This window comes from Pteropus alecto, unplaced genomic scaffold (assembly GCF_000325575.1).
Source record: "Pteropus alecto unplaced genomic scaffold, ASM32557v1 scaffold25, whole genome shotgun sequence".
In the NCBI taxonomy this organism is placed as follows: domain Eukaryota; kingdom Metazoa; phylum Chordata; class Mammalia; order Chiroptera; family Pteropodidae; genus Pteropus; species Pteropus alecto.
The window spans coordinates 22,445,802-22,458,140 of NW_006441955.1; the positions used below are offsets into that span (position 1 = coordinate 22,445,802).

The 12,339-nt window shown below is 34.3% G+C and overlaps 1 protein-coding gene across 1 annotated transcript in view; it reads right to left on the minus strand.

Annotated features, from left to right (window-relative positions):
- The window catches only part of SLC44A5 (solute carrier family 44 member 5), a 123,079-nt gene that overhangs the window by 38,432 nt on the left and 72,308 nt on the right, over window positions 1-12,339 (minus strand). The window contains exons 6-10 of the mRNA XM_015595072.1: window positions 10,545-10,673; window positions 9,632-9,692; window positions 5,346-5,469; window positions 3,874-3,957; window positions 691-803 (exon numbers count right to left, since the gene is read on the minus strand). Of these exons, the coding sequence (XP_015450558.1) occupies window positions 691-803; window positions 3,874-3,957; window positions 5,346-5,469; window positions 9,632-9,692; window positions 10,545-10,673 (511 nt within the window). The remainder of the gene's footprint in view (window positions 1-690; window positions 804-3,873; window positions 3,958-5,345; window positions 5,470-9,631; window positions 9,693-10,544; window positions 10,674-12,339) is intronic.

The window sequence follows — 12,339 nt, forward strand, 5'->3', positions numbered from 1 at the left end:
AACCTCTCAAATTCATATAATCGCCTATGCATTTTTTAGAAGACTGAAAGTAAGCTGCCATCAATGTTATATTCTTTCTTTCGAGAGACTTTAATTCCTTTTTTTTAGGGTTCAAATTGTACCTGTACTGTTTGGGAGAGATTGAGTTAGTGGTTAGATTTCAAACTTGAAATGAACTCTATCCAGTGAGTGTAATTCAGCATACTTGCCTCTAGAGGGTGATGCCTCTATTATAGAACAGTGGCCAATTATTGAAATATGTGACAGTACCTGGATTAAAGGTACTAAATTGAAAGGGAAAAATAGATCACACTCCTCTAACTATGCAGACCTGGCCTTTGATCAGACAGAAGAGTTAAAGGAATAAAAGAAGTTGTCTAAAATGTTTTTCATTAATCTAAGAGAGATTCTTTTTACTTTCTTCTTAGTATCTGTGAGACATAAAACCAGAGGCAGGTAGCGAAAAAGAGTAGAATATTTTGAAAGCACTTTTTTTTTTTCAAGATAAAGAAGAAAAAAGTTATAGACACAATATATGCAAAATTAAATATTTTTTCTCAATTTAACACTTTCTTGGGAGGAGCAAAGACTAATTAAATTCACTGAAAGAACATGCTTTCTGATAATAATGGCAACTGAAAAAAAAAGATTATTTTGAAATTTGGCGATTTTAAGAGGGATGATACCTACCATAACCTATAATTCCAATCACACCCAACATGAAGACCCAGAAAAGGAATCCAGCTGTGAACCTCAAGAGTATCAGAAATATCCAACTGAGAAGCATGGCAATTGTCAGGCCACTAGAGGAAAAAAACACAAAACAAACACAGGGTCAAATGTGTTAAACGTAATATAATGAAAACAGTAAGACAATACTTTTTTCTATTCAAAATAATTATCAGATTATTTTTTTACCTAGCTATAGAAATATTTATAACATCGAAAAGTACAAACAATGGTTTCTGTTAAGACTTTTGTATAAAAGAGTAGAACCATCGTAGAATTTATACATGACTCATCTTCATGTGTGTAGGTAAACTGAAGTCCAGTATCAATCCTTAGTCAAGGAAAAACACAATCCCTCTAACCTACAATTTTGGCCTACCAGCCATAGTTGTCATGTTCTATATTTTTTTCCTCTTCACACCTACCCACTTAGTGATAAATTGTAAAACATACCTATGATGAATCTGTGTTGTTCTATCTACCTCACGACTAATGGAAACTTTATGCAATTATAACTCTTTAGCAGTAAAGAAACAGTCTTAGGCAGAAAGACAAGAAAAATAACTTCCCCACACAGTTCCCGCATCCGTGATTTTGTAGTCATTATCACTATGGTCTAATTATCTCCGACAGTTTGTGATGTCTGACATCACCAGACATCTATTTCAGGTCCCCAGTGATCCGTAGGCTATTATTTGGAGCCATGATAAAGCTTCTGTGTCTCCTGGGCCATATGACTTTTGCAAGCGATCAACAGCATAACTATTTTCTCTCTGTTTTAATTTTCCTGGAGTTTGAGTGAGCTAATAGAGGTACTTCAGGATAAAGTTATATGGTATTCTTCTAGGTAATTTCATTAAAGAGAATTTACTAAGGCTGGAAATTTGGCTGATGGTTCTATGAAGAACTGACACTTCTGGAGCTATCCACAAGTTTCCAAACGTAGCAACAGATAGAGCCTTCGTACATTTATTGACTTTATTGTCTTCAAGTTTTATCTTTAAAGAACAAAATCTTAATAATTGCTGTCACTGGATAAATGACAGTCAAGTATCAAAGTAACTTCTCAGGTCCTAGTCTTTCAGAACATATGCTTTTATCTTCTGAAGCCACTTCCTTGGAAAAAATCACAGATATTTTAATGCTTAAACATTCAATATGGTTGAAGGATTATTCTAGGGCATAGTCCAAAAGGAATATTCAAAAATATCAAAGTGGGGAAAAAAGAAACATAGCTGTTTACTCTGTGTATTTTAAATTTCTGCATAAAAAATCTAACCGAATAAACTAAATCACATCATATCAGTCTCTGGCTTTATGTGCATTAAATAGATGAGAGCAGCAGAGCTGAAAACAGAGATATTTATGTTCTAGTGGTTTGATTGGTGCCTGGGTGAGGAGAGTTTCAGTGTGTGCTGGGAGTGAGGTGGACAAGAGAGTCTATCACAATGTATACCTCTTCAGGCAAGAGTGGAACAACCAAAATTTAAAAAAAAAAACAAAAACATGGAAATGATCTAGTGATATTTTGGTCAAAAAATAGGAGAACCATTTAACTACTATCAAGTATAGACTATGATCTCTGCTTTGGATATATATCCTGAAATCCTAATACACACTGACAATAATTACTATAACTGTTTAAGACAAAGTATTAAATGAGTAAAATTTCAGAAAACAATCTAATTTTACAGCTCTAAAAATTACTCACTAGTATTTTACACACAACACAATATGACTTTATTAAGCACCTTATAGTTAAATATATCTATGTTGTTCCCCTAGTGTTTTTATAATTGTTCCTTGAACCCATATTATCTATGTATCTTTCACGTTCCAAGACCCATAATAGGAGTTAGAAAAATAAAGATGAGTTAGACATAATTATGATGGTAAAGAGTTCACAGTTTATCAGAGGAAAAGAGCCAGGTAAATAAAACACAAAATGGTAGGTCCTATAGAGAAGATAAGTATGGATCTGTGCGTGTATATAGGTATATAAACACACACACACACACACACACACACAATGGGTATGAAGAACACAGAGCAGAGAGGTGACTGATTATATCTGGGGAAGACAAGAAAGACTTCATAAATGACACAAAAGCTGAGTTTAAATAATAAGATAAAGTTGCCTATGGCATAAGGAATGATAATGTTAGAAAAGAGAACAGAATGTGCAAAAACATGGGAGTTTGACAGACTAGGAATGAGCATGCTATTAAATGTGTTTAGAATACAGGGTGAGTCAAACACCTGGGTGAAGATGAATCTGGGAAATTAAGTTGGGCTAGGTTGTAAATGGTCTTGTAATGATCTACGAGGTTTTCACTTTTATCTATGATCACACTGTAGCAGGAAGAAGGCACAATGGGGCACACATGGAAAAGTGCACAAATCATTATGTCCAGTTTGATGAATGACCAGAGTGAACACACTTATGTAACTATAACATTGTCATCTCTTTCCCCATGTTTTTACTGTATTCTATGATCACTAGGGGACAGTAGAAGCTTTTAAGAAACAAGATGACACAAGAGCCAGATAGCAATGACATTCTTAGATATATCAAACACATGTACCCACTCCAGTAGTGTGACTGCATTTTCCCTTACCTTTCAGGAGTGCAAATCTTATGTCTGAAAAATTTAAATTTCCTCCTCTCTTCATATATTTTTTCAGCTCCTCATAAGTACAGTGACCTTTGATGATGATGATGATGATGATAACAAACATTATGTGGAAGGGATATGTTAAAAAATAAGAATGATCCCTTAGAAGTCAAGGAAGGACAAATGAGAAAACAGACCATAGAAATAACACTGCATCCACTATAATATGTGATGAGAAGCAAACATACCACAGATGCTGCCCCCACATGAACTGAAGTATATGTTTATAAGGGTACTTTTATTAGTAATTTAATGAATACAGTTAAAATTTACACTCTTATAATTATGTTAACACTGGACATATTTCCAAATATCTTTGCCCCATTTTTACTCTATATGAAGAAGAAAATGGCAGGAACTGAGATCCTAGTCAACCTTTTATTCACAAATATAAATGGGGAACTGAAGAAAGAATTCTAAAAAGATAACATCAGAATAGGGCTGAGGAAAAACATCCGTTTTCACTTACATGAGAATCCAGTACCAAGTTGTTGCATAGTCTTCAAACACTTTCACTCCAATTGCCTTTGCATCAAGGATTTTATTGATACTCCTGAATTCAAAGAAGAAAAAAAAAATCAATTATTTTTTGACTACCACTAAGCAGAAATGTTCTTGTTATGATAAAAGGGATTTGCAAGCTGCTGTTTAAAGCACATTTTAGAAACCAATTATTAGTAGTGACTCTTTCCTTAGCCCCAATTCATGAGATTCACTTTGGTAAACCTACAAAGGAGATTATATCTACACACAGAGAGAACACGGCTTTCAGGAATGGTGAACAGATTCTTTTCCAACATATGTGACATGCTCTCAATATTGCAATCAGCTTTTAACTTACATAATCCATAGAGTCAAGAATGAACATCATTTTTAATTCACCTTCATAATCCTCTGAGAGCTCTGTAGCAGGAAGAAGGCACAATGGGGCACACATGGAAAAGTGCACAAATCATTATGTCCAGTTTGATGAATGACCAAAGTGAACACACTTATGTAACTATAACACTGTCATCCCTTTCCCCATGTGCCCCAATTACAATACCTCCCCCTTCCCCTAATGTAGCCACAATCTTTTCGTGGTAATAAGTTCCTAGTTTTCTTTTTTTAGTTTTACCTCTTATATATGCATCAGAGGGTAGTTTACTTTAGTGACATTTGTTTTTAAATCTTTTTTTATCAATGAAATTGTACTTGTATTATTTATTTTGTGATTTCTTTCACATAACTTTATATTGGTGAAATGCATCCATGTTGCTATTATATTTTAAATATGCAGGAACTGCACTATTCTATTTGAACTGTTAGAGTCTTTCGAGAAAGAGAAATAAAATTTTAGAATATATTTACTTTTCATTTCTAATTCAACAACAGCCATGCAATGACGCTGTCTGTTTATGCTTGGGAATTGCATTTCCCAATAATGTGAAATATTGTGATATGTACAGCCGATAGAAACAGTAAATTCACTTCATTGTATGTAGAAATTTGATACAGTACTGAAACGGCATTGTCATGATTGTTTCACCTTTCTTAAGGCCCTTCCCTTCTAAAACATCTGGCAGTTTCATTATTTCAGTCATTTTTTTCTAAATGGTACTTTAAAAAGCATAGGGTGTTTTTGATTCTTTTTACATTTTTACTCAGAAAGTAAATTATATTAAAGTCTTTTAGTACATTTTCTCATGTCTCATTTCTATATCCATTGATAATAAAAGATTTAACCATTTTGAAAAACATGATTGTTCTTTTTAATTATTCTGGTTTTCTCCTTTAGATTCTCTTCTTAATAAACACATACCAAATTCTCTAATCTACAGTGACATATGTGTTACATAATACATAATTCTTCCTGTATGACCATTAACCTGATGGAAGTTTTAGTCTTAAGTACAATAATGGGATGCACCAAAACTGGAAATGAGAATTTTACAAACATACTTTGCAGCTGTCCTGAGTTCTGCAGCATTTCTTGTTCTTCCCTTCCCATCTTCAAACATTGTCTTATTTCCTACTGTCAAAGTGCCATTTATATAGGAGAAGTCAGGGAAACATCTCTGGAGAACTGTAAAAATAAATGGAAATTACAGTAATCACTCTTCTCCTTCCTTTTCTTAAGTTTTCTGTTATTTATAACCAAGTTTTTGCTAGAGGATGTGTAAATTGCTCTGTATAGATAACTGCCCATTACTTGATAATCAGAAGATTTTCTGATTGTTCTAAGACTGACATAGAAAGCAAATATGATCATTATCAGAAGCTACATTCTAAACTTAATTATTTTATACATGGTATACTCATCAAGTAACCATAAATAAGACACACAGCACAGGTTTTAAAAGAATAGTAGTAATGTATCTCTCATGATAAACACATTTTTAAAGAGGCTGCATTTACTTGTATGACTGGATGAGTTTAATTTTGTTATTAAAAAAAAAAAAGAACTTTAGATACTCCTTCAGTGAAACCATGAAACCATGAAAACTTTCATGGTTTCAGTGAATAATTCCTTGGGAAATAAAAACCAGCTCAAACTTCAGGCTAGTATAAGACAACTAAATTTTTACTTGTAAAGTTTTAATGATAATCTGTGTCCTTTCTACTTTTCACTCCACAGAAATTGTTCTCCCAGTAATCTCAATGCCCTCCTAATTTCTAAAAACCTCCAAATATTTTTTTAGTCTTTGCCCTGCTTGAAGACATCAGCTGGCACAGTGCTTGGTACAAGGTGGAACTCGGCAAATATTTACTGTCGAATGAGTTAACTTTTCCAACTCTTTGGCTTTGGTGGCTCACACTTTGTAGACTAGCATAATTTCTGAGAAGAGTTAACTCATTGTTCAATCTATGGGCTTATTTTGATTACATAGAATCCTTGCCTCTTTGCACATATGTATTACTAAAAATATTTTTAAACCCCAATTTTAAATGAATTGGAAAAAGAAATCAGACATAGATCATTTTTATATGTTTTCTTATAAGAAGCATGTTGATTCATATAGTTAACTAGGAGCTTCCTAGGTATAATCTAAAACCAGTCCCTGTAAGTGGAAGGTGAGGAGAGACTGAGGGAAAAGGCAGACTTTTGTAGATGGGCAGGTGGCAGGTTTAATAGGCAAGGGAACTTAATTACAAGGCTTGTTTTGGGCAGCTGCAAGATGCGTAGACTCACCTGCCAAATATATAAAAAATATAATATGTAAATATATAACATATTTATATGTTGTGTTCAAACCTGATGAGTCCGTTAATACATCATCTGTTTAAATCACATGAGGACACAAGCAAGTGCCCTCATGGATCTGACCCCCAGTCTAGGTTACTTAGTAAATCAGTAGTTCAGATCGTGGGCCCCTTGGTGAAACAAATAAGTTGTCACTGATTAAATGAGCCACTTCCATGCTGGTGAAACCTCTTGCTAACTCCTCGGGGCACGTGGAGAAACAAGTGAGCATTTGATTGCATAAGCTGGTCTCAAAGGGTGGAAGGCTGGGGAGGGTCATCAATAAAATGTCACCTCTGGTTCGACCCACTAGCTGGACCCGGGCAATTGGAGGCTCCCCACTGCCTCCCCTGTGCTTGGAATGCGCTCTATGCTTGCCTTCCCCAGTCTAGAAGTGGCCCAAGGACACAGCCTTGAGATAGAAATGTGCTGACGAGACTACTGGACTGGGTACATGGCTGAACTCTGTTAAGGCCTCTACATAAACTGTTAAGATTTGGTACATTGATGCAGAAAACTATTCATTTTGCAGTCACTCAAGACAAGCCTACTAAGTATGTTCCCTCACTTATAAAAATCCGCCTTTTCTTCAGTCTCTCCCTGCCCTCTGTAAGGGAACTGGTTTCAGATTTCACCTGGGAAGCTCCCAAGGAGGTTGAAAGCCAACAAAAGCATCATGGTTTTGCTTGAGTTCATGTAGAGTTTAGATTTGAACATAATAAAGCACCTGATACAGGAAAAGAAGAAATATATGTCTTTATAAAACCTTTCCTGACATTTCTGGCTGAAAATGATCTTCTTGTTTACCAATTGCCATTTCTGTAGCATCTATAATATAGCTGATTCCTTCAGTATCCTCCCTATCTTTCTCCTGCTCTTCCCTGGCAGCACTGACATAGTAGTCTCTGCCAGCTGCTTCTATTCCCTCATAATCCAATCGTATTTCTGCCTCCATCACTCCACAGAAATTGTCCTCCCACTGATCTCAATGCCCTCCTAATTTCCAAAAACCTCCAAATATTTTTTTTAGTCTTTGCGCTGCTTGAAGACATCAGCTGGCACAGTGCTTGGTACAAGGTGGAACTCGGCAAATATTTACTGTCGAATGAGTTAACTTTTCCGAGTCTTCGGCATTGGTGGACAACTCCTGCCTTTTGAAACCCTCTTCTCTTGCCTTACATTTCCAGATTTTCTCCTGCCCTCCCTCTGCCTCTCTGTGCACTCTTTCTCTTTCTACCACTTAAATATGACTGTTCCCACCTCCAGAGTCCCCCAATCTTACTCTACATGTTATTTCTAGGCAGTAACTCATCTAATTTGTTAGCTTTAATTACTAAATACTAATTATATATTTGGAAAATAGAGAAAATATGAAGACAGAGGCAAAACTATATATAGTCCTACCACCCACAGTGAACTATATTAACATTTCGGCGAATTTCCTTTCAATTTTTTTCTCTACAAGAAATTTCTTTCTTCTTTCTTTTTTTTTGGAAAGTCATAACCATACAGTACACTCAGTGTTTTCTCTTTTTTCTTTCTTTTAATATTACTTATTTCCTTGTATAAATTCTCTAATGAGTGGATTTTATTAGCTGCATCCTCTTCTATTAAATACTATAGTTAATCCTCAACTGGGGGAATTCACACTGATCTCAATGTTTGCCTTGATATCTCCTTCGCTAGACTGTGAGGGGTTATGCCTTATTCGTTTTTGTATCACCAGTGTACATTTTCTATTGTGTGATTTAACCAAACTGTACTTGTAAGAGCAGGGACTATGTCTGATACTTTCACACCTATTATATCTTCAGTGACTAGTGAGTCATTTTTACCTTTTTGCATAAGAATTTGTAACACTGTTCTTGGCAACAGACGCTTGCTGCCTAGGGTTTCCTGGTAAAAGCCATTGCTTGTGGAACCTATGTCTTTGCTTCAGAGTCTTTAACGACCCAGTCGAGAGCGAGGGGAGCCTGCAAGACACTGCCTTCGGTCGTAGCTACTTCCATGGTACCTGACTTTCTACTCAAACTGATGACTATTGCCTCTCTTCCATTGTAAAAGAAACATATACGCATTGTGGAAAAATGGAGAAGTAGAAAAAGAAGAAAAAAGAGAGAAAATGCTCAGTGTTTTACCACCTCCAAAACAACCGCTTAATATTTTGGCATATTTCTTTCCAATCTTTTTCTTTGAATAGTTTCTTTTTGTTTGTTTATTTTATTTTCTACATGCTTGCTATTCTAATGCATATAGAATTTTGCATTTTATTTAACATTATAACATATACACATTACTTATCATATTCAATAATTCTAAAATATTTCACTTAATGAATATATCATAACTTATTTGAGCATTCTCTTGCTCTTGGGCTTTAGAGTGTTGTCTTTTTCTTTCTTTTTTTTTAGGGGGTTATTTCGAATAACACTGTGGTGGACATATTTAAGTTTTTTCTCTGTAGTTAGAATTATATCCATAAGAAAGAAAAATGAATGATTATTTCATTTTCTTCTAAACAGAGTTAAACAAAATTTATAAATTTTAAAGAAATAAAATATTGATTCATTCAGGAGACATATCAGTATTTCAAATTTCAAATTATAAAAACAAATGTGTGTCCTAATCTCACTCCCCAAGCAATTTCTGAATAAACTTTTTGGCTGAATTCAGGGGTTAGTATGTAAGAGTAGGTTTTTGTGCGTGCTTATGTGTGCTCATAGAGCATCAAACTGGGCTTTCAAAAATCAATTTTTAATCTTTTTTTTGTATGTGTGTTTATGCAACAAAACTCTAATACTCACAGAACTCCAAGGGAAATATCCCTGGCTAGAGTCAGGAGAATGGGCTTTAGCTTTGGCTTTCTTCCTAATTAACTCTGGTATCTTAGGCCAGTCATTCTACTGTTCTTGGCCTCAATTTCATCAACTGTGAAGTAAGGGAACCAAATTCAATGACTTCTTCATAGATTCTGTCTTTCTAAGGTAAAATAATAACCACTTACGAGGTTTGCTTGGAAAAATCACTGTTGGACAATCGTCATCCATTACCATTTGTGAGAGAGTCTAAAATGGAAGGAAGAGTATGTTAACATTTCAAAGGTTATATGATGACAAATTTTACTCTCAATATAAAAATTTTGTCCTTTAAAAATTAAGTTACATAATAATCTCATTATTCCAAATTATTCCCCTAACAAAAGTAATTGCAAGATTATCATATCCATATACTTGTTTGACAAATTACTCTTAAATGTCCAAACTGTAATTCGATTGAATCAGCAATAATAAAACCAGAATTGCTGAAACCAAAGCATGCCTTTGAAAGCATGTATCTTTATCTTAGTCACATCCTGAGTCCCTAATCCTTAAATTTTCTTCTGGAAAAAACAGCATCTTCTCTAATGTAGAAGTCATTAATATTAATTAACATGAAGCTTTAGAATTCCCTTATAAGACTTAAACCTAGGTAGGGTTTTGGGATTTTTTTAAATGAAAAATTATTAGACTTGATTTGGAAGTAAAATTCTACTTATTACTAAGTAGTCATGGAGCTTCAACACTGCATTAATGAAATGGTGACTGTGAATGACATTAGCATCTAGCTCTTGACAGCAAAAATTCCAACCAAGTAGAGACTTTGTTGGTGTCAGGGAAAAGTTGAAGCTAACTTATCAGACTTAACAATCTTGCATAACACTCCAAGTCTACAAAATGACGTGCTATAAATGGTGTGTGTTTTGTATATACATGCACATTTGTGCACAGGTTTTAATGAAATGGTATCTTCAGTAATCATTTCATAAAATACTTGAAATCATTTCATAAAATGCTTTTCCAGTTACAAATGCTAATATTACACTTGAGATTAAAACAAAAGTTAGATTCTTCTCTAATTTTAAACTTAAACACACATACCTTTTCAGGCTTTGAAAAAGGAGACTTGCAGAACTGGCTAAAGTATGTCCAAGATCTTTTGTCTTTTTTGTACGGAAATTGTGTTTCCACATAAGTTAAAAATTTTTCTGGGCACTTGGAGACACAGATCTGTAATGAAAAGGAGCACAGTGGTGGGAACTATATTGAGTTGAACAAACCAAGAAAGTATCTATAAGGTTAGACTTCTAAATTATTCACTACTCTAAAGAGCAAAGCACAATTTTCCATCTAAGAAATTAAAATCAACTTTCTAATCTTATTGTAAAAAGTGAAAATTCATCTACTAGTTATCAATCTCTACTCCTTGCCCTTTAATGTTGGTGTTCTGTTAAAACAATAAGATGCTATATGATGATGGATTTATGTTTAACTTCTGATTTTGAGATAATAGATCTACCTGCAGCTTGAATCTATTAAGAAATAATAGTTTCCACATACTTTTCACCTAGTTTTATCCAATGGTAATAATTTGCATAACTTTAATACAATATTGCAACCAGGAAATTGATGATGTTATAATCCATTAACCTTATCAAATTTCACCAGTTTTACATGCGTTCATGTGTGTGTGTGTGTGTGTGTGTGTGTGTGTATGCGCACGCGCAGTTCTAGCAATTTTATCACATGTAAATTCATATGACATCTACCATAGGACAATGATAGACTTTTAATAAAGTATTTAAACATATTTTAATAAAATATAATTTTCTGAGTTAGTAAATAAGAGTATAATGTAAGCTGAATTTTGCCTATGTAATTTATACATTTTCAGGATTAGAATCTTTCTTCTTTTCCTATATATGAATAAAATAGTGATTTAAAATGCTCCAAACATTGATAATGTATGCCACTAATAACTATCAGTGCCAGTGAATTCTCAGCAATTCCCAAAACATCATTGGGGTCTTATTACCATAAGAAACAAAATTAGGGCTATTTGTAGTAATCAATCATTATTATAGTCTTTTAGCAACACCAGACACGTGTGGGCAGAGAGGTCACTGATGCAATTATTTTGCATTAATGAACTTTGGGGACCTATTAATGCCAAATAGGATCACTATGCTAGTCTACAGAGTCTGACAAATCCAATTAGTAACTCCACAGAGAGGAAACCTGTTTCTTTTATGTGTCACATATACAGCATTTTTATATGTGTAATGTACATTGTATGTATATATACAATTAGTAATTCCACAGAGAGGAATCAGAAAATATACACTCTATTGGTTTTGCTTTTGTTTTTGTAAAAACAAGACGAAACAAAACAAAGATCATATTAAGTTACGAAAGTTGCAGTCAATCCTTGCACATTCTCTCCTCCACTTTCAGTTCCTTGGGAAAGTCTTCTCCACTCTAAATTGTTCCATCTCCCTACTGTACACTTTGCTAACTATTCTCCAGGGCCAGATTCTAGCTCAACCCCCATTGGCAGTTACATAAAAACACTGCTGCTTAGCTGACATTTCTTTCCCATCTTGGGATCATGTTTTTGCTGTACACAGGACATTTGGTGTCAACCCTACAGCCACGGTAGTAGGTGGCTAGCTAAATTGACACCTCAAATCTCACAGTTAATATTCTTTTGCAGTAGCAGCAGTGCAATTCCATCTAGAAGTTTTGACAACCCAACTCCACATTCACACCTCTCTATATATTTTCTCTTTCTCAGTCTCTCATGCATACATATGCATACACACAATCATATACACATAGTCGTACACCTCTAGAAAAATTATTGTATCTATATACAAAAGCTAAGCACTGTTTAGGG